Below are 26,900 nucleotides of genomic sequence, written 5' to 3'. Positions count from 1 at the left end.
CCGCTGGACTGTAGTTTTTAAGTCCTTAATAGTGATACTGTAATGTGTCTTTTCCCCTCAGCACCTTTTAATTTTGGTAGTTAATACGTGGTCGCAAAAAGCCTCCAGTAGCCTGTGTAGCGTAGAGGACAGATTCCTGTACTTGAGACTTTGAAAGATCCTACAATGCCAAGCGCCTCCTGGTCTGTTGCATTGGGAGCATGACCTGCTCTGGCACAGGGTGAGAATGAAAATATCAGGCACTGATGCGAGCCTCAAGCGTAGGAAAAGCACCTTCGTGCGAGCTGACTTCACTCCTGCTAAGAGATAAATGTGATGGCACAAGAAGGCCCTTCCATCGTTGGTAACAAATTCACTTCCTCAGCCTATTTTTTACCTTAATTCTTTCCATGTTTGCAACGCATCTGTCCTGACATGTGAGCAAAAACGCTGAAAGGGTCTCACAAACAGTTATTGCTTGCACAGACTACAGGAAGAATATGACTGACTTTAAAATGCTTTAGATAGGTTCTAATACTGTAACGATGAAAGTAAAAAAAATTTGCGTTACCAAATTAGATTACAAGATACAGAGTACCTCTCATATTCGGGAGTCTGTTTAAGTAGGGAGCACAACCAGCGTTCATAAATAGCAATTTTGAATTTAAGTTGGAAGGTTTTAGTTACAAAGGAAGCAGATTGTTCTGTTATTTCCAGTCCTCTCGTTTTCATCTGTGGTCTAATCCAAATGGACTCCAAAGGCAGGATTAAACTTTTAGTTGCCTTTTTTTTTTGGGTTCTGCATTAAAATAGATGTATTTACTTGAAAGGAAATGTCTTCAATTCAGTATAAAAAGTCTGCTCCTACTTGTGGAGATTGATTGCAGTGGGGAACATGCAGTAACATTGATTCTCCAGATGAACTTTGTTACCTGCTGAACCCACTTGCTCTCTCTTACACACCTCAATATGCCGTTTACTCTGCAGCTTATGTTTTGCTATGCAAGTTACATTTTGCTAATGAAAATTTTGTCCAAGTTTGTCACATTTCTGGAATTATATTTTTTGCTACCGTCAGGTTACCTTCTTGCACTGCTTAGACATGACATTTTGTTACAAGATCTGATTAAGGATGATTTTGATGAGTTAGGCATGGCTGTAGATGTCAGTAGGAAGACTATTTTTTCTGTCCCACAAGAGAGCTCAGCAGCTGGATATGTTTCTGTCAGTGTTGTAATTCTGCATTGTTTGGCAAGGTAGTTCTTGAAATGGCCAAGTATCCTTTGAAAAAGCTAACTAAAGATGCATGCTTTAAAAAAAAAAAAAAGGAAAGGAGGAGGAGGAAAATTAGCAAAGCCCTAAGGTTAATTCTAGTCCATTCTTAACAGGAACCACAAATATTTTCCTGGCTTTACATATTTAAGTTTTCTTTCCTGAAATAATTATCTTCATAATTGCACACAAAATACACATTTTTGAACCGGCTATCTTTTCCAGTGATATATTTTGAAGTAATACCCTCCTTTAATTACCAAAGAGTTTCAGCGTTTCTTTTTGAAAGGGGAGCAGTTTCTTCTTAATGAAAATGTACTTTTGCCATTGACGATATTATGTATTACACGATGATTATCCCGCTTTCCTAGTGGTTCCCTGAAGAATATGGTATCTGTGTCCCACTAGTAACCTTTCAGTGTATGTGCACTTAGACCCCTTTCATGACTGTTGTGGTAACAACAAAAAAATTACATAAACTTGCAAAAGAATTGCTTAATGGTATGAAGTATTCTGGTTTCTACCAAAACCCCAATTACTTAATTTTGTGCCCTTCCTGGCCTACATAAATTATGCAACCCTCACATCTCGACATCGGTGAATTATGTAGCTCTGCACACACATCAATTAATTTTGGCCCCATCAACTTCCCACCTTCTGTGTGCTCCTAGCCTCAAATCAGTTTTGCATCTCCCAGCCGCGAGCGGTTGATTTTTGTACTCCCGGCAGCTCATATCTGCCTGAACCTGCAGCTCCGCTTCAACTCTTCACCCTCCCCCACCTGCCTCTCTGCCTGCAGAGCCAAGCCACCGCCTTCTCCTGCCGAATTCCTCCTCCTCCAGCTCGGCAGCGAGGATCACTCCCAGGCAGCTTCACCTCCCGCCTGTGCCAGCGGGTCAGCGCCGGATCCCAGTGCACCCTGTGGGCAGCGGGGCTGCTCCGGAGGTGACCTGGGTGTCCTTATCCCTCTCCTCGTGATTTTCAAAATGCAGATTGCAAGACTGAAGCTCCATCTTCTGGAACAGCGTGTGAAAGTCATGGCATGCTTGGAGCAACCACCTCCAAAACCCTTCCTGTGGGGGAGCCTGCATCATGCAACACCCCGCTAGGAAGAGAAATAGCTTCTAGGTCTGTAAGAAAAGTGGCGGTGAGGAAAAATGTGGTGCCAGCATCCATCAAACTCAGTACTGCTGGCCAGCAGCAGGAGTAAGCATGACTTGGGCCTTGGTGATAAAGCTGACACTGCTGCTGCAGGTGTCCACATCACACACCACAGCAGGCTTCTCTAAGCAACCCAGAAAGAGCTCATTTTCTTCCAGAGGAAACTTCAGTGTGCAAAAACATCAAGAGGGATATCTTGTTCCCTTATTGCCGACCTCTGCGTACAGCTCGGTTCTGAGTCCTGAATTCTTTTGGCCAAAAATGAAAAGTGTCTCCATGAGAAGCATGCAGAGGACAAAAGCCTGAGAGGGCAGCGTGATGTCCTGCAAGCAAGAACGACCTTGGCCTGCCGTTGCTCTCCCATTGCTTTCAGACCAGCAAGCAGTAGAGCAGGTCTGCAGCCCACCTACAGCCCCACACTGGGGATTTGCCCTCCAGTAACGCAGGACAGGTCAAGGCAGGCCCCTTCCTCGCCCTCTCCCTCGTTTTAGGTTCCTCAGGTGCACAGAAGGGAGGGAGCCGGCAGCATGCCAAAGGGACGAGGGTGGTGACAGCAGAGTGAGGAGCCGTCGGGCTGTGCTCAGGGTCACCACATTTCCCGTCTGGCTGGACTGTCAGGAGGGCTGCTGGAGACCAGCTCTCCGTTCAAGCTGCTTTTCTCTCCAAGGGCTGGAGGGAATTTGACTCTTCTCTCAAGTGAGGTTACAGAATATTTTCTCTCCTCTCCTTTTTGTCTATGTATGTTTAAGCAGCAAGCACTGCAAAGACTGGCTTGTGCTTTTTTTGTACAGTTCCCAGCACATCTGGCTGTCTTGGACAAGGTCCCTAGGCCTGATTGTAGCAAAAAGTAATGATAGCGTGTTTAAAACTTGGGCCTCCAACTATGACTATATATAAAACGCAAAGCATTTGGGACGAACTGGAGGAAATACAATTTTTTGTAACTGAGCAAAAAAATACATTCACTCCTTTACATCTGCAGTTGTGTTTTGCAAGCGTGGGTGCTCCGTCGTGTTAGGAGACCGTATCTCAGAATGGAAAGCCGATGCAACACAGGGGAGCGCTTGCTCCCAGCTGGTTGGCATCAAGCATTTTTCCTGCCCCACTTACACAACAGCCATGGTCATTCATCAGTGTGAAGCTAAGCTGGCCCTAGAAAATGTTCTAATTACCTAGGCGCCCTGATTAAACCTGCCTTGATGTAAAAGAGGCGCACCACCGTACCCATGTGAACATTTCTTCTTTCTTCTAAATAATAGAATTCGCTATGGGCATTTCCTAAGAGCATGCAGAACGCAATTGCAGTATAATTCCTCTCCCTCCAAGCCTAGTCTTGAAACATGCAAATTTCTCTTTCAAGTGTGCTGGCAAAAAATGGCAATATCCTGATACACGCATGGTTTAGACAGTGAATTGCACAGTGGTTGAGTTACCATCAGCGGGTTGAGTTCTTTGGTGAATATATCAAGAGCGCTGTGGAAGGCAGCACAGTCAGCTGAGGAGAGATCAGTGGACTGCTTGCTTCTTGCTCTCTTTCGTAGGGATCCAGCATTGGCCAACCCCAGGGACAGGTTGGATACGGATCTTCAGTCTTCCCAGTGCAGCCTTCCTTACATAGCTCGATGCAACACACCACAGTGCCGTGCACTTTATGCTGAGCTTTTTCATGTTCTGTTTTAAAAATAACAAGACATCTCTTAACTTTCAGGATACATTTTTCCACTGTGAAGCACCACAGCAGTCTTTTTAAAGAAACTCTAGGAAGGGTGTTAACTTGATCAATGCGGTGCAGGAAGGAAAGCTCTTTCCTACTATTTTTTCAGCGTGACTTTCACTGACATGATCAGGCTGGGAAAAGACTTATTGGCTGACAGCCCAGGACAGCCATGCAATATCTCTAGTCATCTGGAACTCAAAACTACTCTGCCCAAGGGAGAACCATAACATAAAAACAATTTAGGTTACATGCTGAATCTTATAAACATTGTTCAGTTTTTAAAAAATAGTTTCAATACTATTTATGTGCATTTGCTATGCACAGGGTTTTTGTTGGGTTTGGTTGGTTTGTATTTTTGTTTTGTTTTGTTTTTTTCCCTTCCCCCCCCCCCCCCCCCCCCACCGAAAGTAAGAAAGGCTGGGAAGATTTTTACTTTTTTACTGTAGATGGCTTTCAGAAATCTTGGAAATTTTTAGAAATATAGGGAAGTGAGCTTCCTCTCTTCTCATAAATTTAAGAGCTTGGCTTCTCCTGTCTATCGGATATAATTGTTTTATATAGAGGGATAATGTTTACTTTTTGACCCTGTCCAGAAAGCACAGAGTCACAGAAACACCAGTTGAAGGGGCTTCCAGAGGCCCTGCAGTCCCCATCCTGCACAGCACAGGACTGTTGTGAGCACCAGATTGGGCCGGGCTTGGCTTCATCTGGCCGAGCCGCAAAACCCCCAAGGACAGAGTTTCCGCAGCCTCCCCGATGGCCTGCCCCAAGGCTGCGCTTCTCTTCTAGAGATTTTTCCCTCCCGTCCAGTCTGAACCCTCCACGCTGCCCTCAATGGCTGTTGTTCCCCCTTATGTTGTCTGTTGCTGCTGCCCAGAGTTTGCTCTGTCACCCTCCCACCTCCCCAGTGTATATATAATCTGAGTAACCCTGGGAAACCAAAGCACGAGGGCCGATATACGTGTATGAAACGGAGAAGTTGGGGCCTTAGCTTGTAATCCATCTGTTGAATTTTCAACTGTCTTGTGGCACAAGAGAAGGAAAACCCAGTGTTTTTCCATCAGTTCAAAGCTGATGCTAAAATGAATTCATTATAGTACCTTGGCAAGTCTATGGTTTTTTCTCTCCTTTTTTTGAAGCTGAGCATCACTGGCCTCTGTCTATTGTTACCTTACTTTGCATAAAAAACTGTCAGAGTAATCTGCTCTTCTTTAAGCATGGGCAGCTCTAATAGTTTGGGGTAAAGCAACATGAATCCAGAATGTAAGCTCCACTTCAAAAATCTCCTTTCTCTACTTGTCTTGATTGAAGATCTGAACTTGGGACGTGTCCATTGTCACCTGTCCTTCTGCCAACTCCTAACATTCCAGCACACCTTGCAACAAGCCTAAAATTATTATTTTAGGAAAATGTCTATGGTTCCTTTATGATTCCTTTTTTCCGTAAACTGGTATTTCTCAAGCTGAGTAGCCTTGCTGTCTTTTCAGCAACTGATCCATTTTAACACAGGAGAATAACCCCTCGTGCACATAGCTTGATTGTTCTCGTGCAGCTTCTTGCTCTTGCTGAAATTGTCGGTTATTTGGCAGCGTTGCTGTTTTTAATTGAGTTGTGGTTTTTACTTTCTTCATGTGATGCGCCATGTGCTATAACTTTTCCTGTGATGCTTTCATTGCAGGCCTTGCTGAGACCAGGACGAATAGACAGAATTATCTACGTGCCATTGCCAGATGCAGCCACTCGCGGGGAGATCTTCAAACTTCATTTTCAGTCCATGCCAGTCGGTGATGATGTCTGCTTAGCGGACCTCATTCAACACACGCAGAAGTACTCAGGAGCAGAGGTAAAACTTTTTGAATGGTAACGGCCAAGGAGCTGGTGCACAAAATTGTGTTTTTAAATCTGAAATCAAGTATTATCTGGATATCACCCCTTGAGTTTTCTCAGAGTGGTGGGGGGAATTATGAAGGGAAATGTTTGAGAGATTTCTGTGTTTCTGCCCAGAAAACAGAATGCCATCTGGGGCTTTTTTCCTTCGAGATCTCCCATCAGAGGATTGTTGCCAGGGAAAGGCCTGTTCCAGGGTGAGCTTTAGTACCATCACGTGTGGCCTCATTAAGGATGTTCTGCCAGGAGGAGTGGAGGGGGGTGGGTGCAAGTGTCCCCAGACTGCCCAGGCAGTTCACCTGGCTCTCCCCACATCCCCGGGGATCTTTTGCGTTTAGGATTGTGACTGAGAACCTCAGATGGAGGGAGAAGAGACACAGTTATGAGACAGTGTAGGGGAATTGCAAGGGAGTCATGAGAGGACATGAGGTGGATTGAGAACTGGCTCAACAACACAACGCAGAGGGTTGTGGTCAATGGGGCAGAGTCTGGATAGAGGCCTGTCACTACTGGTGTTCCCCAGGGGTCTGTGCTGGGTCCAGTCCTGTTTAATATATTCATCAATGACCTGGATGATGAGATAGAGTGTAACCTCAGCAAGTTCGCTGATGATACCAAGCTGGGAGGAGTGGCTGATACACCAGAAGGCTGTGCTGCCATTCAGCGAGACCTGGACAGGCTGGAGCGCTGGGCCGAGGGGAACCTGATGGAATTCAACAAGAGCAAGTGCAAGGTCCTGCACCCATGGAGGAACAACCCCACGCACCAGTACAGGCTGGGGGCTGAACTACTGGGAAGTGGCTCTGTTGAGAAGGACCTGGGAGTGCTGACCATGAGCCAACAATGTGCCCTTGTGGCCAAGAAGGCCAACGGTATCGTGGGGTGCATTAAAAGGAGTGTGGCCAGCAGATTGAGAGAGGTTATCCTCCCCCTCTACTCTGCCCTAGTGAGACCACATTTGGAGTACTGTGTCTGGTTGTGGGTCCCCAGTTCCAGAAAGACAGGGAACTACTGGAAAGAGTCCAATGGAGAGCTACCAAGATGATCAGGGGATAGGAGGATCTCTCTTATAAGGAAAGGCTGAGAGGCTTGGGTTTGTTCAGCCTGGAGAAGAGAAGACTGAGGGGGGATCTCACCAATGCTTATATCTAAAGGTGGGTGTCAGGATGACGGGACTAGGCTCTTTTCATTGGTGCCCAACGACAGGCCAAGGGTCAATGGGCACAAGTTGGAACACAGGAAGTTCCACTTAAATATGAGAAAAAACTCCTTCCCTGTGCGGGTGCCAGAGCAGGGGCACAGGCTGCCCAGGGAGGCTGTGGAGTCCCTTCCCTGGAGACATTCACACCCCGCCTGGACGCGTCCCTGTGCCCCTGCTCTGGGTGTGCCTGCTCAAGCAGGGGGTTGGACGGGGTGATCTCCAGAGGTCCCTTCCAACCCCCGCCATTCTGTGATTCTGTTACTTTGAAGGTTGTATTTTCCTATTCCATATAATCAAGACCTCACAGCAGTACTTACTGTTATAGCTCGTTGCTATTAGTTAGTCAGCTTCTGACAATGGACGTCAGACAATTATTTCCTGTCCTGGGTAGAAAGAGGAACTTTCTCAGATGCTGCTGCCTGGCAGTTATAATAGGCATTGGTACGTTAGTGGTCACCACTCTGCTCCCTGAATATTATTCATGTCAGTGTCTCGTGAAAGGATATTTCATTCTTTCGTCATTTTGATTAATTGAAAGTAATTATATTACTTCAAAAATTCAAAGAATGTAATTAAGGTTGCCAATTCGAGCTCTTAAAAGGCATGAAATACCAGAATTAAAATTTCCACCTTACTGTAGCCAGTCCTAGTGTATGCTTTATCGCACCATCTTTAATTACAGTCACCTTCTGCTTTTTCCATAACTGAGTGGAAAATGTGATGTGCCTGCCTCAGCTCCGCCATCTTTCTGTGTGCTGTTTACAAGGGCAGGGAAATAAGCTGAACTTTTGTCTCGGTCCAAAAGAGAGGGTGACTGTGGAGTATTTGTGTGATTCTTATAACGCTTGAAGGCCCTTCTCAACTGACTGAGCATTGGATATGCTCCCAGGCAACACTTTTGCTCATTTAGCTATCACTTAAACGCTGGTATGCTGTAAAATGCTGCATTGCCTACTAGTGACCTCTGGCTGGTGAGGGCACTGCTGTGAGTGCTGCATGTCCAAGGGACGGGGTCAGACCTCGCCATACGCCGCGGCAGTGTCTGGGCCAGCCTCCAGGCTCGTTCCGGGAAGCTGTGTCACGGCAGACACCAAAGTCAAACCCGCAAAAGCTTTCGTCCTCCACAGCACAGGACAAACTGTGCTCTGGGAACAAATGAATGAAAGCTGCGTAGGGAGCAAAGCTGTTCTGTGTAGCGCATCTTTTTGCTGCAGTATGTGGGATCTCATAATGAAAAAAAGGCAATAACGAAAAGGATTGCAGGCTTAAATGTTGGTCTGGAGAACTGTCGCAGCTCTACTGCCTCCGTGCTTTGGAGCAGTGGCTTGAAATAGTACTGTGTTTTTACCTGGATATGACTTTTTCTGCCCTGGGAAAATTTATCTGCCTCTGGCTGAGTTACAAGCCTCCAAAAAAATAAACACAAATATATTATCTGTTGTGTATGGAAACTGTCTTCTTACCAGGCAACAACTGTAATGCTTGTATTTCAGAAATTCCAAGCATATGGGGATTTCCTTTGGATCTGGATCAGCTGAGGCTCTAGTGGTGAATTCCTGTGCCTAGTTGATAATGAGTCACAAATGTCTTGGTGCTGGCTTTGTACAGAATCAAAAATAAGTTAATGGGTCATTGAGTGCAGCTACAGAGTAGTTGCAGGGGGAAAAAAGCCTGCCTGTTTCTAATAGGGCATTTCTCACGAATTTTGTTCTTTTGCATCATTCAAAGAATTATAATAACTGGGATGTAAAGAGTAAATACAGAAAGAGCCTCAGTCAGTGTTCCTTGGAAGAATATATAAAAAGTCTTGACAGTTGGCACGCACAGCGGCCAGTTTCATTAAAGCCTTTTCTTCCTAGTGTCTCCAGCTTCCCAGCTTTACAAATAGTTTCCGCTGTTGAATGGCAAGTTCCCATTCCACTGTTCTGCCCTTTGTTTAGAAAAAGAAATGGAAAATGCTTGGTTTTGTGACTAGAAGATGCTGTATGAATAGAGAGTTGCGTGTAAAGATGCGTTGAATCATCCTGACATGAGCTGAATAAACAGCAAGTAAAGTGGATAGTTCAGTATGCATCTGGCTTCCAACTTGGCCTTTTTTCAGATGGGATATTTGTATATTTTTGCCTGTCATCTTTTACGACCACTTATCTCTGTTCACCTGCTGTATGTACGTTTGTCTTAATGAGTACCTTTAAAGGTACATCAAGATAGCAAAATAGAGTGATTACTTCCCACTCCTTCATGTGAGAGAAGATGGAAGATAATTTACGAGGGTGAATTACAATTTCCTTCTCTCGTGCAAGTGAAGTTTAATGTAAAACCAAAGTGCATTAGAGGAGCGATGTCTGTACAGTTAGCTTTTATTATGCTAATAATATAGGTCAAACAAAGCCTCTGCTTTCTAGACATTTTTGGGCTTGAGTTCGATATTCATTCCAGGCCCTTCTGAAGCAGGGCTCTGCAGCAGTGTTTGAGGCTTTTCTTCAGGGGTACTTTGGTATCTGTAAATCATGAAAGTAAGAAATTGATTTTAGAAGTTCCTGAGTAGCAAGGTTTGGTCCCGGAGCTGGTGCTGACAACAAAGATCATTCCCTCCTCCCTCTAAGGCAACTTCTTTGGCTGCATCTCTGCCCTGAAGGCATCTGCCTTTTCCCAGGACCACCTCAACCTCTTTTTAGCAGAGCCGGTGTGCCTGAGCCGTGCGCGGGGTAGGCCTGATTGCTGCAAGGACAGCTCTGCAGTAACCCTATGTCTCATTTGCCCTCCCAGGCAGGCCAGCAGGTTTCACTGATGTGGCGGAGGAGCAGTCAGAACTGCTCTTGTCTTTGCCCCCAGCTTTTTTTCCCAAGAAATTCCTACTGAAGGCCATGCCCAGGCAGCTGACGCCTGGCGTGGTTCAGCAGGAGGCTGTGCTGTGCTTTGCTGTGCTGCGCCGCTGGCTTTGCCAACAACTCCAGATGCTGTAACATAGCACCGAGCACTGGTAGGCGTGGAGGAGAAGTCTCTAGTCCTTGAAAGTAATAAAAATGGTTAAAACAACAAGCGCCATGCTGCCTCGAAACTTTTGTGAGGTTTATTCTAGTGTTCCTGCTTTTTATCTGGGGCAAAATTGCAGGAGATCCAACTTTTATAAAACTGATTTTTTTTTAATGGTTTTATATAATTGGGATGTCTTCACTTGGAGATTGTTCAGTCTGCCATAGGTTTTTCCTAGAGCATTTTCCCTGTTATACTTCACACTGAGGAGTTTTATCGGTTTGATTTCTCACTGTGCTTACTATAAAGTACGATTAATTAAAAGATGCAACCACAGAAGTATTTGAAAGCAATGTTTTAAAGTGCAAGCAATGTGAGTGCTTTGGGTCTCATTTGCATGCTTTCATGATGCTGCTACAGCCAGCTTGCTTTAGGAAAGATGTGCCTTCCACAAACTACATTTTCAATTTGGGGTTCAGATTAAGTTTTTCATAATTATTTGCTGCTCTCTGTTGTAATAGAAAACACTAATATTCTCAATGAGCCTTCTAGGGCAAGTAAGAACAAAATCACAAGGACAGTATCTAATAGGAAATTGCTTGTTCTGTAATTTTCAAATTATACATTGTCTCAAACAGAAAAGAAGAAAGGCTGTAGCTGGAACTACAAGGCCTAGAGGAAGGACACCTACCTTTACAAATGCAAAGACTGATGTCTTTGTTAGACCGCTGGGGGGGCGGGGGGGGGGGGGGGAGATTGTATCATTTGCCTTTCCAAATTAAGTGTGAGGGGTGTGTCTGTCTTCACATCCTTGGAGTTTGGGAAAAGGACTGAGCAACGGATGGAGACAGTGTTTCCCCACTGTAGAAATATTTTGTTCCAGAAAGTAGGTGATAAAAAGCAAAATAAACCCTGTAGAGCGAGCGACCTTCTTTTATTGTCTAAGCCCCAGTCAGATTATTTGGTTTTGTTACAGTTTAGAAGGCAGTAGCAGAGAGGGAGGTTTTCGGCAGAAACTGAAATCAAGCGTTGAGTTGGCTTGAGTTTAAAGTTGGTTAGAAGTAATAAAAAATTAAATATTCTGGATATGATGACAATATTCTTAAGACAAGTGTGCTTATAAAAGTAAGCTAATGGGACTGGCTGCTTTTATGTTGGTGGAAAGCAGGTCACGGTGAAAGCGAAGGCTGGCATTGTTTCTATAGTATTATCAGTTTCCATGCTTACAGGGCACAGTAGTAAAGCGGGAATCTGGGAACCTGTAAATCTTTCACTGGTTCTTAGTCGAAGTAGAATAGTTAATGTAAAAAATATCTTTCTCACTTTGCAATAACTCTCAATGGGAACACAGAGAATGAAGGACAAAAAAAGCAAGCCAATGAAGGTTTGCTCTGGCTCAAATGAGAGTATATTTGATGCCAAAAAGTATCTTTCCAGCAGCACACTAGCTCGAATCAGCTACAGCCTTTGACTCTTAAACTATGTGTTCCAAAACATGCGTGTTCTTGTTTACCAGATATTGATGTATTTAAACTATAAACTTTAACAAAAGCCACCCCAGACAAGCAAAGCCTCCCCAAATTCCTCCTTTTCTTATGGTGGAAGGTACCAACTACAAAAGAAGTGACGATGCATTCCACCATAGGTGTACAGGAGGGTAAACTGTCTTTTAAGAGATTGGGAAAAGTTTGTCTCTACTAAAGAGCATCTACAGTAAAGGTGAGAGCTTAGATATAGGGGGAAAAAAAGAACATCTGACAAATTAGGATGTGTTATCTTCTTTACATCTACTTTTTCATGAAGGAAAAGACTTTCCAGACTTAAGGGAAAGGCTTTCTGCTTAACATGTTTAAAGGGCAACGGATGCAATCCTGTATAGTAGCCTAAAAAGAGACACAGGCTTTTGGGAGTGAAGGCAAAAAAAACCCCAAAAACCAAACAACAAACCCCAGAAGTTTCTCTGTGGGGAAAAAAACCCCAGTAGACCCTTCAAATCATGTCCTGACTAAAGCTCATTATTTTAATTTTTAAATACAAACATGTTTATTCCTTTTATGCTTAGTTATGCGAGATGCGGGGTGTGTTCAATTCCCATTGAATTCAACACGTGGTGAAGGTGCTCCCCACCTCATGCCTTGGGACTGGGGCCTCAGATTTTGGACTTCTAAGATACCACCAAAAAATGCGTAGGTCTGATCAGAAATGTGTGATTTGAAAATACCCTTTGGTAGTTAAAGCACCTGTGGCTGAAATGTCTCTGGCCTGGCTCTGCTGGATGGCCTTTCGTTCTGAAGGAGTTCTGCATAGCTCCGCACCAGGATACGCTGTGACAGTGAAATGCAGTTTTCAAAGGGAGGAACGCTGTCAAATTGAAACGCAGCGAGATTGAGGCCTCAGATGAACCTCTGAAGTTTCTCTTGGAACAATCCATAGGATCAGTTAATTTATATCACTTGCTGAAAAGTGAATATTTTTGTGTGGGTGGGTGAGGAAAAGAGTGTCAGTCTTCATCCAATATGGGTAATATGGGATCACCACCTTCCTACACACATTTATCAGTGCTGAGGATGTGGTTGGCACAGGTGGCTGGAAGGTGAGGAAATACCTGGCATTCGGATTGTTTTCCGAATGTCAATGTTTGGGATAAACGAGATGAATCACCGGAAAGGAAATAACTAACTGCACAGGACTTCCCATGGGATTTTGCTTGCTGCTGGTCTCACAAGAACCTCGTACGTGCAGAATGTGCTTGGACAGATTGGGAACGAGGGCAGCGCAAGTGTCTGGGTAATCACTCATCGGCATGGGGGTGCCGAACCACAAGACTTTGTGGCGTTATGCCGCATCTCTCCGCTCTCCTTTTTAGTCACTTTAGAAAGATCTGGTTCCCCCTGCGCATTTTTCGGAGATTGGGGAAGGGTTTCTTGCCCTGAGTGGGCTGACTTTCATCACGTCTGGTCTCAGCTGAGACCCGATAAAGTACTGCATTCATTCACCCTATGAGTGTATAAAACATGGTTGGCAATTAGCATGTTTATGCAAAACGTAAGGTTTGGTGTACAGGAGAGTATTTGCACTGAAATTTATGCATGGCTAGCTCATCTGGGAAAGAACATTTTATCCTTCAGTGAGATAATGATTTGCTAATAGTTTAATCAGGCAGAGGAGATTTAATGCATCTGGCTGAAGGGACATTAGCGTTTCCGAAAAGGTCAGACCCATTAGCAGCTCAGGAGGATACAGTCAAAACTGCTTCCTAAGTAACTCAAAGAACAGTGATCCTCAGAGGAACTTGGGGAAAATGCCAGGGGGAATTTGAATGAGCCCCCAGGCGAGCAGCAGGCAGTGTTGAGCTATGAAATTTAGCCTGCTTCTCAAACCTGAGATTTTCTTCCTCCATACAGCCCAAAGAGCTGAACATTTTGATTCCTTAAATGTGGAAACAGTTAGGGTGCAGGAACCTTACAGCTAATTTCAGTGTATTTTTTTTTGCTTCCTTTCTGTGTCTTCATTAACTATTTTAATGGCAGGTTTTGTAAATGAGCAGCTGTGTTTGCTGTTGTCCTCCCTGTGCCTTTGAAGGGCCGTTTCTTGTGCATGCCTGTTTGGAGACAGACCCTGCAATAGGCGCGTCACTCGTGTCAGGGGCAAGCCATCCTCTGCCAACGGGGCTTCTGATGAGCTGTAGTTTTCGCCAAACCCGCCGAGGCCGTGGGAGACGTCCGCGTTTACCAGCGGCGCTCGGTGTGCTGTTTGCCTCCCTCCCCTGCCCTTGCCTTCCCTTTTCCACGCTACCTTGCGGGCAGCAGAGTTACCAGGAGCTCCCCTTTGTTGAGGGTGGCAGAGGGGAGTGTGTTGCCAGCCCAGCAGGGGACTGTTGAGCTGTCACCGAAACAGGCTTGTAAAAGAGGGACCTAGACTGATACTCCGTCAGCCAGCTTCACTTGCCCTCTGCTCTTGCCTGTGGCTTTGCTGCTTTGTTGTCCTGGTTTTGGCTGTAACTCCCAGCAATGGAAAAACATGTTGCTTTTTAAAAGCAGATGGAAATTCATTCCTGAAGGGGAAAAAAAAAAAAAAAGTCTCTTTAGGCTACTGCTATTGTTTTCTTTTAGTTTTATTTTTTGCCTGTGAGCTATTTCTAGCAACTTTTAATTTAATTCATTCTTCTTTTTTTTTTTCTTTCCTTTTTCTTTTTTAATCAGACAGCGGGGATTATTCTTCAGTGTCTTAAAGCACACACGCTTTCAGTATACAAGTGATTACAAATGGGGGTTTGTAATGTTCAGAGTACAAACTGCATTTGCAATGATCAGGAAGGAATTGAAAATGTTGGTTTATTTCTGCTTTTTGAAGTATTTTCATTTACGTAATATAAATGCTCATATCAGTTCAGAGTGGTAGAATTAGCTGTTATGTTAAAAAAAGGAAAAGAAAAAAAAATTAAGCACTTTTCCTCACACTGACCTGTTTTTCTGATTTAAACCTGTAGTGCTGGCGCTTGATCTTCTATGTTATAATGTGTCACAGGGTATGCGGTTAGAAGCGAGCTTGCTGCTTGGAGTTTGACTCAACTAAAGCGTAAGACAAGGCACGCAAATTAGAGGAAGTCACCAAAAAGCCTGTGCGCTTCGTACAGGATTAATCCCTGATCCTTGACTCTTACATACCGACTTCAGGGCCTGATCCTCAACAAATACAAGTTGCTGTAAATCCTGAGTACGATTTAGTACATTAGCAAAAGATATGCCTGAAGTTTTGTTTCATTTTCCGTAAGACCGCTGATTTGTATCCGCTTTGTTCATAAACGGGGGGGCAAACAGTGAATATTCTTACACAACCATTGTTATTTCTCATGCCTTTACGATTAGCGTGTGTCTGACTGGCTTAAGTGCCTGTTACGAGTACTTTTAATAGTATGCAATGCCTGACTGTCAAACCTCAGTTTACCTTTCCCTACGTGTATATGCATTTTCCTCTTGGATATGCTGAGGATTTCAAGGGGGTTTCCCACGGAGGGAGCACTGAGGCACAATCTTGGGCATCAGCTTGGCCAGGAGAGCCGCAGAGGGCTCCCTGCTTCTGCGGTAACATTTCCTTTCCGTCCTTAACAGAATCAGGCCTCCAACAATACAGGTACCACTTGGACAATGATACCCAAAATAGTTCTGATTGTTATCTTAATTGGCACTAGGAATATTTAAACGTAGTACCTGAAAGCTAACTCAGATAGGATGTTTATACCAGGTGAAACCGTACAGAGGAACACCTTGTGCTGACCTACTTGTATTTCTGGTACTGTGCCAGTTAAATTGCTGTCAAGGTGGAAGAAATGTTAATGAATGGCAGAAGAAGAATAGAGCCCAGGTATAAAAGCTTATTAATCTGCCTGAGTATTGTTGCTGTGAATAAAGAACGTGTATTTTAATGACAACACTGTTTACACTTCACTGAACTGCAAAGATTGGAGCGGTGTGTGTGTGTGTATGAAACAAAATATTTGAACATGTATTGGTATCTTTGTGTACATATAAAATAGGATGTTTGCCTTTGGCAGTCATCAGCGAAGTAATTGTTTCTGTTGTGAAAATTTGGAACCTAATAATGAACAATAAAATAATATCTAATAAAATCAGTAAGTGAGCCGTTAGACTGAAGATCTTGAACAATAGATGTACTGAATTTCAAACTTAAAAGCCGTCGCTATTAAAGCTACATTTGTATAGAGCGTGCCCCAACTATTCCGCTTCTATTGCTTTCTCCTATAATAGAAATAATATTTCATTTGTGTAAAGTAAATGTCGAGTTTATTTGGGGAGGGATGGCCATTATTGATGAAGTGTTTGGAAAGAATTTTTATTTGGCTTTTTTTCTTAACATTTTCATTATGATACGCTTTAATACTTCCTATCCCTAAAAACGTGTATGAGCCACAAGCTTACACGCCTGTTGTCATCCCATTAAGTTATTTGAGTTTGAAAATGCACTCTTCTGTATTCCTTTCAAAGGGGTTTTGATTATGTCTAATTTTATTTTTCTAAGTGAGATTTTTTGGGAAAGAATAGTTGAAATACCTGGGTTTGTTCTGCTTTCTTTTTTTACCCACAAACTTTAGCAGTAACATCTATGGAGTTGGAGGCTTTTTGGTGAGATTAAGCTGCGCAGCAGTAATTCTGAAACAGTTTGAGAAGTTGTCAGTAACTAAGATAGTCCCTGATGCTGGATGTGGGAACAGGGAAGCTTTCAAGTATTTGCAGCCAAACCTACGTTGTCAAACAGGGAAATTTTCATTCTTGCCATGTAACTTCTGTTTTCACAGCGTGCCTGAACCCTGGCTGTTCATGAGGAGGAGAGCTGCAATCCCATTGAAGAAGGCACTTTAAGGGGAGCTATCTGTAGCTGGCTTTCTGTCTCGTATCTGAATGCACAGAAAGATTTTGTATTGGCACAAACCTTGGGTCTTAGCATACAAACCATGGCCTGGAGCAGAAGCCGTCAAGTAACGTTTCTTAGCACTGCTGAAAAGCCGATGGGTGCATGCGCTCCTGTAACTCAGATTTCTGTATATCAAAAATTGGAAGTTGTTATTTCCAAGTTATATTTTATGGTTTCCTTTAAGTACATATGGAAATACATAAAGCTGTAGATTGCCTTTGGCAAAAGGATTAAATGGTTATTGGCAGATGGAAACAGCACAATAATAACTCGGCAGCAAATTATTAGCTACGTTAGAAGCAATTCCATGGGCTGTTTTGCTTTTTAATTAAGCTTTTTCAAACTATCACCTAGTTCTCAGCTTAAGCTTTTTGTTTCTTGCCTTTGAGTAATGAAAAGGTCAAGGATAGTCGGGTGGAAAAAAAGCCCTTTCAGGTCTTAGTCTTCTGTAATTTGTCCATGGCATTCCATGTATAGAAGTGAGCCATCAGATCTGGGTTGATCACTTGCAGTGGAAGAAAACAGAGCAAAACCCAAGATGAGTGCAATTGCTAATTGGTTTTGACATCCCCATTGTCAGGGGAGGAGAACCAAGAGCATTTTGCACACTTTAAAAGAGCTGCTTTGGATTTTGTTTGTTTGATGGTTTATTTTCTTATTTAGGGGAGCGGGGCAGGGATTAGTTATGATTTCAGAGTAATTGGCATCTTACAGAGATTGGCTTTGTGGTGTTTGATACTTCATTTCCTAGCAAACAAACTAAATTTGTGATAATACTAGACTATTACCATTAAACTTACGCAGTTAAGCATGCCATTGGAGGGCAAGGAAGGGAAGAGCAGCAATCTGTCTTCTGTTTTGACTTGTATATTTTGGTCTTATTGTGCTTTTTACTGGGATAAATCGACTCCGTCTGTTTCTGGAACTGCTCCCAGTGAGCTCCCGTTTGATGAGAAACTGATGAAGAGGGGGAAAAAAAAATGTGCCTGGCTCATAGGTTAGACTCTGTGAGTGTCCTGTGGTGGGATGTTTTCAAGTACTTGTGAGACTGTGTCAGGAAAACTCTTTCTGCTCCATCTCTCTTTGGCAGCCACTTTCCCTTGCAAGGCACGGTTTTCATCGTTCAGCCAAGAATGAAGGAGCAAAGGGAAGAAGCCAGGAGGCCAGGTTGATGGGGGTTTTTCTCATGACATGCAATGATAGTTGTCATGCTGCCACGAGCAAGCAAAAAAAAAAAAAAAAACCCAAACCCCAAAACCCCCCAAAACCAAAAAACCAAACCCAAAAGCCACATGCCATTTGCATTTCTCATTACCTCTGCAAGTCACAGTTGTGGCTGTGTACCTGGGGAGAAGTGTTTTGGGGAGTTCCCTTGCCAGGGAAAGGGTACGGTATGGCTGTAGGGATGTGGGCTCATCGCAGACTCTTGTAATCAGACGCGTTACTGCTTTATGGGATCTTGCCATTTCTGTGGTCATTTTTGTGTATTTACGTGTTACATAAACTGGGGGAAGAAACAAAGCGCACTCCTTTGTTAGCAAAACAAAATTTGCAGGCAAGAAAATATGCTCAGTAATTTAGTATAAACAAGAGAGAACAAAACTTTTCTTGATTTTTGACTTTTCTAGTTTAAGGCCTGAGGACTTCCAAAGAAGAGCTGGCAGTCTTGTTTTAATATTCAAACAGTCAGCACTCATCTTAAGATGTCAGTTCTCTTCAGAAGTGGAATACAGTCAAAATATTCAAAGCTGAAAACTTGTTCTTAATTTCTAACATTCCTTGTTACTAAATTTGTAAAAGTATTTGTGAATTCAGTGAAGTAAACTCAAGGAAGAAAAACTGGGATCTTTTTGTATTTTAAGAGACTTTTAAACATGTGATTGTATGTATTGTAATAAGTATGTGCCTGTGTGTGTATATATATAAAAAGACCTTCCTTTTCTTGTTTATGATTTGCTTCAAGCATATATAGAAAATAAGTTCTATAAACTGTCTATGCAGGAGGTATTCTTTCCTTTCCTCCTCCTCCTTTGTATACTGCTTTTGCACTTGTGAGCTAAAAAAATGTTTTGAAACTCATTGGTTTATTTATTTAAAAAGAAAAATCTATATTTGATCTTCATTAACCCCTGTTTATTAATACTGATATTTATGGAAGAGGGGGGCAGGGAGGAAAGCATGAAATTCATTTGTCTTCTATCAATGCTTGGAAGTTGGAGGGGGAAAGTAAACTTGAGAATTTAGACAGTATCTTACCCTAGGCTAATTGTTTACCATTAAAAAGAGAGCTTGCTTGCAGGAGGGAGTGTTGTGTTTTGAACTTACTTCCTTGTAACTCATAAATCTTGGCTGTATAAATGTTCAGTCATTAATTAAGGCTTTCAAATTAATCTGTTTCCTGACTGGACTTGGCTGATTTTGCATAGAGCAATGCTCTTGCCCAACTTCCCAGTTTAGCAGTGATCTCAAGTGTGTGATATGGAAGTATATGATGTTTATCGTGGAGAGTTAGTGAACGGCACGCATGGAGGAGGGGGAGACGCATTTTGTTACGAACATGTGCAGGAAACAGGGCGGTGGTATCCAAATGGTTTTGCGTACTTTCATTACTTCCCTTACTCCAAACAATGGCAAAACCCGGCTATTTTATATTGATGCACGTCAGTCCTGAGCGGAAGTATTTTTCTTTCCTTTCGTTATTCTAGGATAGTGTTCTGTCATTGCAAATTCAGGCAGTTTACTCAGGATGATATTAAAATACAGCCAAAAAGTCTCTCTCATGTGATGGAAAAAGATCTCAACTTTTGTTAAAGACTTTTTAAAAATTAATTGGTAGCGTTATCACTCAGGTAGTAGTATCGTTGCATTCATGTGGCCTGCTCATACAGAAACAGCGAGCGGGTTTGGCGTCCTACTTGTGTTACCCTTTACAAACGTGTGTGTGTGCATGCGTATATATACGTGTGTGTGTCTCCTTTCTTACTTATGAAGGCGTAGTAGGGGCTTTTACTATATATTTAATTATTTCTCTAAAATTTAGGATTTTCAGAAACTCATATTTGGGTGATGACTTGTACCATATACGCTGCACTATAAATGCTTGTGTTGTCTTCAGCGCTTAATTACACACAGGTCCGTCTTTGCTGTGTTGACAGTGAGTCTACCAGCTCTTCCTCTGAAGTGAACGTCCCCTAGCCCATACAATGAATTTGCTGTTAAAGGCGAAGCAGAAAAAGCTGCAAATGAATCATCCAGCCAAGCATGGTATATTAAAACCAGGTAAACCTGTTGATGCGCTGCATTTTGTAGCTATTTCAAACCAAAAATGTTTTCATTGTCTGGGTCCCAGTTGACTAGACGTGCATTGCAGCAGTCAGCTCCCTTCAGTTCTGCATGTGCAATGGATTTCATAAATAACTTGCAAGGTTTCTGTTCCAAGCCGTTTCATTTGTACATGAAAACTAGAGAAGTAGGAGTTAATCATGAACATGAACACTAAAATTGCTAACGAGAGATCTTTCTCCTTCAGTCTATGAAAGTGTGTTACTGCTCATGTTTTCTTTTGTCATGAAAGTGCAAAGAGATACCACAGCGTTAATCGATGTACCCTTTACCAGGGAACTAAGAAGTAGTCTGCAGTGTGTGCTTACAAATCTGAACCAACGGTTATCTGCTGGGAACATATTTTTCATTACTTTCATATATGTGTTGCACCAAGGAAGACATTTATTTCTAATGGCTAATTAGAAATTGGTCTGACAAAGTTTCAAAGTCTGAGAGAGTTTGAAATCTGAATTTAACTCTTCAGCTGAATTTCATCACCTTTATCGCTTCAGCCAAAGCCAGACTTTTAATGCCTTCTCATTTCTAGCCTAGTCAAAGTTTAGGTTGTTACCCTACAGCATTTCAAAGCTTTTCATGTGCATAAAAAATTCCGTGTAACCAATGGAATTATTTAAGGTATTTAAAATCAAATACATGTTTGAGCTCGCTAAATCCAAGGATTATTTCTTTAATTCCTAAAGATTAAAATGTCTTCTAATTTAATGTATATTATTAACTAGATAGCAGATATAACAGAAGGCGTATCAAGCTTTTATTTATTTGTTTATTATTTTTCAAGGTAAGATGTATTTTTGCAGCTGTATTCAATTTCTGTCATTTCCTAAATGTTCATTCATGTCAAACCAACTGATGCATGGACTACCCAACGCTGTTTTGTGTGATTGGATTTTGATACAGCAAAAATGATTTTTTCCATAATTAAGACGACCCCTTGAATTTTGATGGGATCAAAGAGTAGGCATGCTCTGTTTCATTTTGTCCCAATCTAAGTTATTGTAACTGTTTCCAGGTCTTTCAGTGTTGCTTTTTACAGGTTTCTAATATGAGACATGGCTATATGTGTTTGTGAAGATCAGTGGCCAGATGAATCCCTCTCCTTTTAATCAGCATTTTGAAATTGAATAGAACTCAGCGAGGCCTCAGTGATCACAGAACCACAGAATGGCGGGGGTTGGAAGGGACCTCTGGAGATCACCCCATCCAACCCCCTGCTTGAGCAGGCACCCCCAGAGCAGGGGGCACAGGGACGCGTCCAGGCGGCGTTTGAATATCTCCAGGGAAGGGACTCCACAGCCTCCCTGGGCAGCCTGTGCCCCTGCTCTGGCACCCACACAGGGAAGGGGTTTTTCCTCATGATTTTCCTCATGTTTAAGTGATACTGTAGGCATGTTAAAGAACAGCCTGACTTTTAAGAACAAATCTGCCACTCTTATCCCTTCTTTTTGAAGCAGTAAAACTTTTTTTTCCCTTTACTCCCTTGACCCCATATGATTATTGCCATCCAGTAAGTTCTTTCAAAAGTAGCCCCGTCCACATAAATGGGCTACGGCGACACAGCATCAAAGGCATGCAGGCAGCGAGTGACCCGCTGAGTTAGGCAGGCAATGGAAATTCAGGTGAGCTTATCATGCTTGGAACAAGTACCATGTGGAGCACGATAGGAAGGCTTGATAAATTATAAAACATAGCATTAAGAAACTGTGGTAATAAATCCCTCTTCTGTCAAGTCTGCATTTCATTGGAAACAGTCCTGGGCTTGCTGGGAGATAGGGTCGGATTGTCTCATTGGTTTCTTCTTTCTTGTGAATTTGATAAATCATATGATGCGTCATAGTTGGTAACAAGTAAATCATATTTCAGTGCCTGAAATGATGCCTGGCTGACACTTATAACTTGAAATCTGTTGTTACGTAAGACTCTGAAGGCGTTCGGTGTTGTATTTGGTAGTATATATGTGCCACCTAAGTAACAGAACAAATTATAATGTGCCTTATTTCTTGCCATATGCTAAGTAGGACTGTTTTTGCAGCGTGCAGATTCAAAATCAGGAACTATATTCAAAATACCTCTGGGGCACTATTACAAATTGTGTCTTTTGCAAGGCGCACATTGGTTTCGGTACCTGGCTCCTGTGAGATGCTACCAGCAGGTTGCATCAAGTCACTGAAGAATGGCTGGTACTGGTTTCGCTGCCGTTCTGATACTGTACCATTGAAAGAGGGGCTTGGAAAACACATCAAGGAAGTTCAGAAAGTTGCTAAATTAAAAGAAAAGAAAAAAGGAAAGGGGGGGAAAAAACCCCAGAAGTAGTTTTTTTTTAAAAGTCCTTGAAATTGCTGGTTTGGGAAGAGTAAATAAAGAGGGTGAGCTAACGGAGGTGGTGAGAGCCGTGGCCAGTGAGCTGCTCTGCTGACCTCGCGGTCCAGGGGCTCCCAAGGCTTTTCCTGAAGAGACCTGTGCAGTATCAGTGTGCGGTCACGGCTCATGCTGTGGTTTCTCAAGGTGAACAAAACAACGTTACTGGTGTTAAAATGATAAACCTAGTCCAGTCCTAGCCCAGTCAGGATCTGCACAGAACAGGTTGTTCCCGGCGAGTCAGAACAGCGCTGATAACATTTGGCAGGAATCACAAATACGCGTTAATATGTGCATTATGATAACAGAGAGAGTCTATTTTGAGGTTTCTTTTTGATAGTAACAATTCATCCTTGGTTTTGAGGTGATTCCTGAAAGAAAGGACCTCTTTCCTACAGCAAACGGTCTTTCTTGCAAGTCTCTTGCAAGTCTCTCATTTTTAAAACAGAGAGCTTTTAGTCACTTTATTTTTTACCATTTAAAATCCAGCAGTTTTATTGTACTAACGTTTAGCCTGCCAGGACTTTTTAGCACCAGATTTTTTTAATTTTAAAATAGTGAGGGTTTTCTGTTGTTTGTTTCTTCTTAATTCATATGAAACATTTAAGGAAAGCTTAATTAACCCCAGCATGCAGGGAGAGGGAGAGGAAACAGTACTCAGCAACTGAGAATATAATTAGCTACATTTATACAGAAGTGATTGTATTACCTAAATCCCCCCTTTTTTTTTTTTTTTTTTTCAAAAATTTATTTTTGGATTATTTTGGGGGCTAGGAAGGGAGGGCAGGCACAGGCTCTGTTTGAAAAGTAAAGGAAAAAAAAAATGGAGGGAGTAAAAATGCCTCCATGGATCTGGAAAACAGGAATATAATGAGCTATCTCTGTTTCTCTGTAGAGCTAAAGCGCTGGTCTTACTCTTAAAACTCCTTGACAGGGTCTGAGTTTAAATTTCAGCTTCGAAGGTTTGCAAAGCTCGGAAAAGCCATGCGAGTCGCGTCCTTTTCTCAAGGTGTATACATAGGACCAGGCTGATCCTGGATACGGAGGCCAGTCTTTTTACTCGTTGTTATTAAAATATTTTGTTACTTCTGCTGCAAATTAACATTGGTTTGAACATTTTCTCTCTTAAGTATTGTTCAGTCTTCCTCATTAAAAAAACATTTCCTCAATAATAATAGGTTCCATATGTAGATGTACTATGTATGTAAAATGATACACATTAATATAAGTAATCGCACATGAAAACGTGGTTTTTTTGCTTTTCACAATGTAATGACTCTTCCCGCTCCAGCCTTCTGCCCCCAAAACAAGCAGAACAACAAGAAAACCAGCCGAAAGGAAATTTGCAGTTTTAAATAATTTTCCAGATACCACGTTTTCCAAGTTCAAATGGAGCTGGCAGAGGAGGCGGCTGGCCGGCAGAGATTGATCGCTGACTATTCCAGGAACAGCTCGACTTTCTGTGCAGCGCGGTCAATGGCAGGGGCTTGCGTGCGCCTGACAGCGAGCGCACTGAAAGGCCCTGGTTCGGGAGAGCTGTTCACCATGTGCTTCGCTTCAAAAAACGAGGGCAAGTCCTTCAGGATGCTTTATGCTGACGAGGAGGAGACTTCCTCAGGTGCTTACAGCTGAGTGTTTGCTTGAGTGTTTTGCTGAACTGCAGCGGCGTGGTGAGATGGAGAGACTTTACAGTACTTCGCACACCATCTCAGAAACATATGGGGAAAGCGCTTCTTAAAAGGAAGGAAAAACAAAACCCCTTGCCTTTTTAGAGGGTTACAACAGTATTCCAACATTTGCCTGTAGAAATAACACCTGACCTCCATTTCATTTTTTAAAAAAAAAAAAAGAGAGCTATATAAAGCCAAGTTACCTTGTGAAATCTCTGTATTTTTTCATCCTTTGTGCATGATTTTAACAAAAGGGAGATTTCCATGTGTTCTGGTTAAGTCTTGTAACATGATGCAATCAGGCAGTTTGGCTGATGAGATGTTCTGCAAATATCCTGCAGCAGATGAGCTTGCTGGCTTCTGCGGGGTGGACGGTGTAGGGAGGGGAGGTGGGGGAGAGCTAAGAGCATTCTTCGCTCCTGGCAGTTGCTTGTGCAACAACGCTTAAAAGATTATCAGAACCATTTCCTAAAGCAAAAGGGACACATCAGATTTTTCTTCAACCCAGAGGTTGATGACAAATATAAGAAAAATAAAAAAATCCTCAGTAGGATGAAGTAGTACAGGGCGTAGCTCTCTCATTACTTACATAGAAAAAATGTAGTTATTAATTTTACCTCTATAAATTTTTCTTTAGGCTTTCTTCTGGGAAGAATTATTTAGAACACTAAATTGAATAATTTTTTTAGTTTTGTGTCATTGACTTAATTTTTTGTGTTAGAAATAGAATTCAGAATGTTTCAGCTTGAAAAGATTTTAAGTATTTCAAGTCAAAATGACTTTTTCAAGATTTCCTTTCAATTTTGTTGCTATTGTGATGGGCGAGGTTGAATTCGACCCTTTGTTTATTTGGGTTTGGATTAAATGATATATTCCGCTTGGGAAATATTCTGTTCTCTGTTCAGCAGAAAGCTTTTACAATTCTGCTTTTGGATGAACCTAAAATTAGAGGGAGTTTGGTTTTCTGGAACAGGCAGGGAATAAAAAGGAAATTTTTTTTTCCTTTTTTTTTTTTTTTTTGCACATGTTGATAGAGGGCACTTGTACTTCAATGCCAGCATCCATTTTCAGCTCTTTTCCTGCTGCACTTCATCACTCTTTTGTTAAGAAAACTGAGCAGAGCAGGTAGCACTAACAGTCTGCACTTTCACGTGGACCCGTGTGTTTATGTTCTTATATTTATATGGACTCCGCGCGTGAAAGATAACGCTTACTATCTCAGGTGGAAATGGTAAAGTTGTAGGAAATAGGTGTTAGAAAGCCTGTAGAAGAATATTTAGTTGATCTGTATCTTAAAACATATTCTGTTTTGAAAACGTATTTAAATGATTTAATGATTATACATAGCTGTGGGTGACTAATCTAGTCTATTGCTGCAGGTCATGGGAATAGTCATAAAAAGTATTTATTCCGAACATGAACCCGGATGCATGCTTTCCTGACATGTTTCCCATATGGTCTGTAAGTAAACAGTAAATCAGATAGAGAAGAATTGAGGAAAGAGGAAAAAGTGGGTAAGGGGATTCTGCAGCACTAAAACTGCAGCCCTACCTGGTTTGAAGCTGTGACTTGTTTTCTCTCACAAGCAAAGAGAAGAGAGAATTAGTCGAAGTGGAACAAAGATCTTGTGTAGACATAGGAACGCACAGAGGTACAGGCACCAACCAAAAACATAACACCTTTATCGGAAAAGCATTGACCGAGTGCAGAGGAAACCAGTCACCTCCAGAAGTGGCGTGCCGTTCGCTCCCTTATGCTCAGTGCTGCAGCAGAGGCTGGCGCTTCTCTGCAGACTTCAGCCTGCGCGTTCCTTTCCCGAAAGCAAAGCGGTTTTAGGGAATCACTGGTTGCATTTCGACGACTCGCCGTTCCTGTCCTTGTCGACCTTACCTGGTTGTACCTTCACAGGGTATATCTGCCAGAACATCCCCATCGGACGTGTGGTTTTCCGCTTGGTCCTCGCTGCTCACGTTGGGAAATCTGAGCAGGGAGGCAGGAACATTGCAGGTGGTCTCTGTGGGGTATGGTTAGGGGCCTGAGCTGTGAGGGCTGCAAAACCGCATTTTCTGTTGCAGCTAAAGAGCACGCAGGAACTCCTGAGTTACAAACTTTGTACGCTGGCTGTGTGAGTGGGAGGGTAGGACTTGTGCTTGGCAGGAGGAACCATATTTTGATGCTGTCCCTTCAATATACATGAAAAGCTTCAATCTCTACTCTGTGTTTATCTGTTTTACCTGACTTAGCTTTAATTCCAGCTGAGGAATCAGTCCCAAGGCTCTGCAGTGTTGTTCCTCAGTAGTTGTAGCCTAAGCAGTTTTTCTTTTAGCCACCATGGTAATTTCTCAGTCACGGAAAGGGGCCATTTCACAGCTCCGGTATCTTAGGCTGGAAAATTTGCACCTGGATGCAGCTCACACAGGCTTTCCGTGCCCTGTGATCCCTCTGACTTAAAGTCCTTGCCTTCTTTCATGGGCTAGAGAAAGTACGTGCTTTCTGTGGGAAATGATTAGGAGATTAGAGAGAAGAAGCTGGTTTCAGTCCAAAGGGTGGTGATATATATTAGCACAGTGTATAAGATAAAGCCAGATCGCTATTCTCTGTTACCTTGTGAGACTTCAGCCTAGGGCTAAATGCAGCCACAGACGAATGCTCTTTCTTGTACTTCTAAGGGCACGTCAATGCGAGGAAGTTATCCTGGAATGAGATAGGGTGTGAATGTAAATGCAGTAGCTGTTCCAGCATAACATCCTGTGGAGACAAGGTCTTGGTGAAGTGACTAAAAGCAATGGAATGACTTCGGTGGAAGCTGAGGGCAGCGAGCCCCCGCTGCGCCCCCCGCAGCAGCCAGCCCTGCGAGCAGGGGACCGCCTGAACGCCGCATCTCCACAGACTCGCTTCTTTGTGG

General features: G+C 42.7%; 1 protein-coding gene across 1 annotated transcript in view; it reads left to right on the top strand.

Annotated features, from left to right (window-relative positions):
* The window catches only part of AFG2A (AFG2 AAA ATPase homolog A), a 207,084-nt gene that overhangs the window by 159,483 nt on the left and 20,701 nt on the right, over positions 1-26,900 (top strand). Inside the window, 1 exon segment of the mRNA XM_064450498.1 lies at positions 5,808-5,972. Within this exon segment, the coding sequence (XP_064306568.1) occupies positions 5,808-5,972 (165 nt within the window).

Source organism: Phalacrocorax carbo, chromosome 4, assembly GCF_963921805.1.
Source record: "Phalacrocorax carbo chromosome 4, bPhaCar2.1, whole genome shotgun sequence".
In the NCBI taxonomy this organism is placed as follows: domain Eukaryota; kingdom Metazoa; phylum Chordata; class Aves; order Suliformes; family Phalacrocoracidae; genus Phalacrocorax; species Phalacrocorax carbo.
The sequence above is the reverse complement of the archived record's forward strand: the minus strand, read 5'-3'. Positions and strand labels throughout refer to the sequence as shown.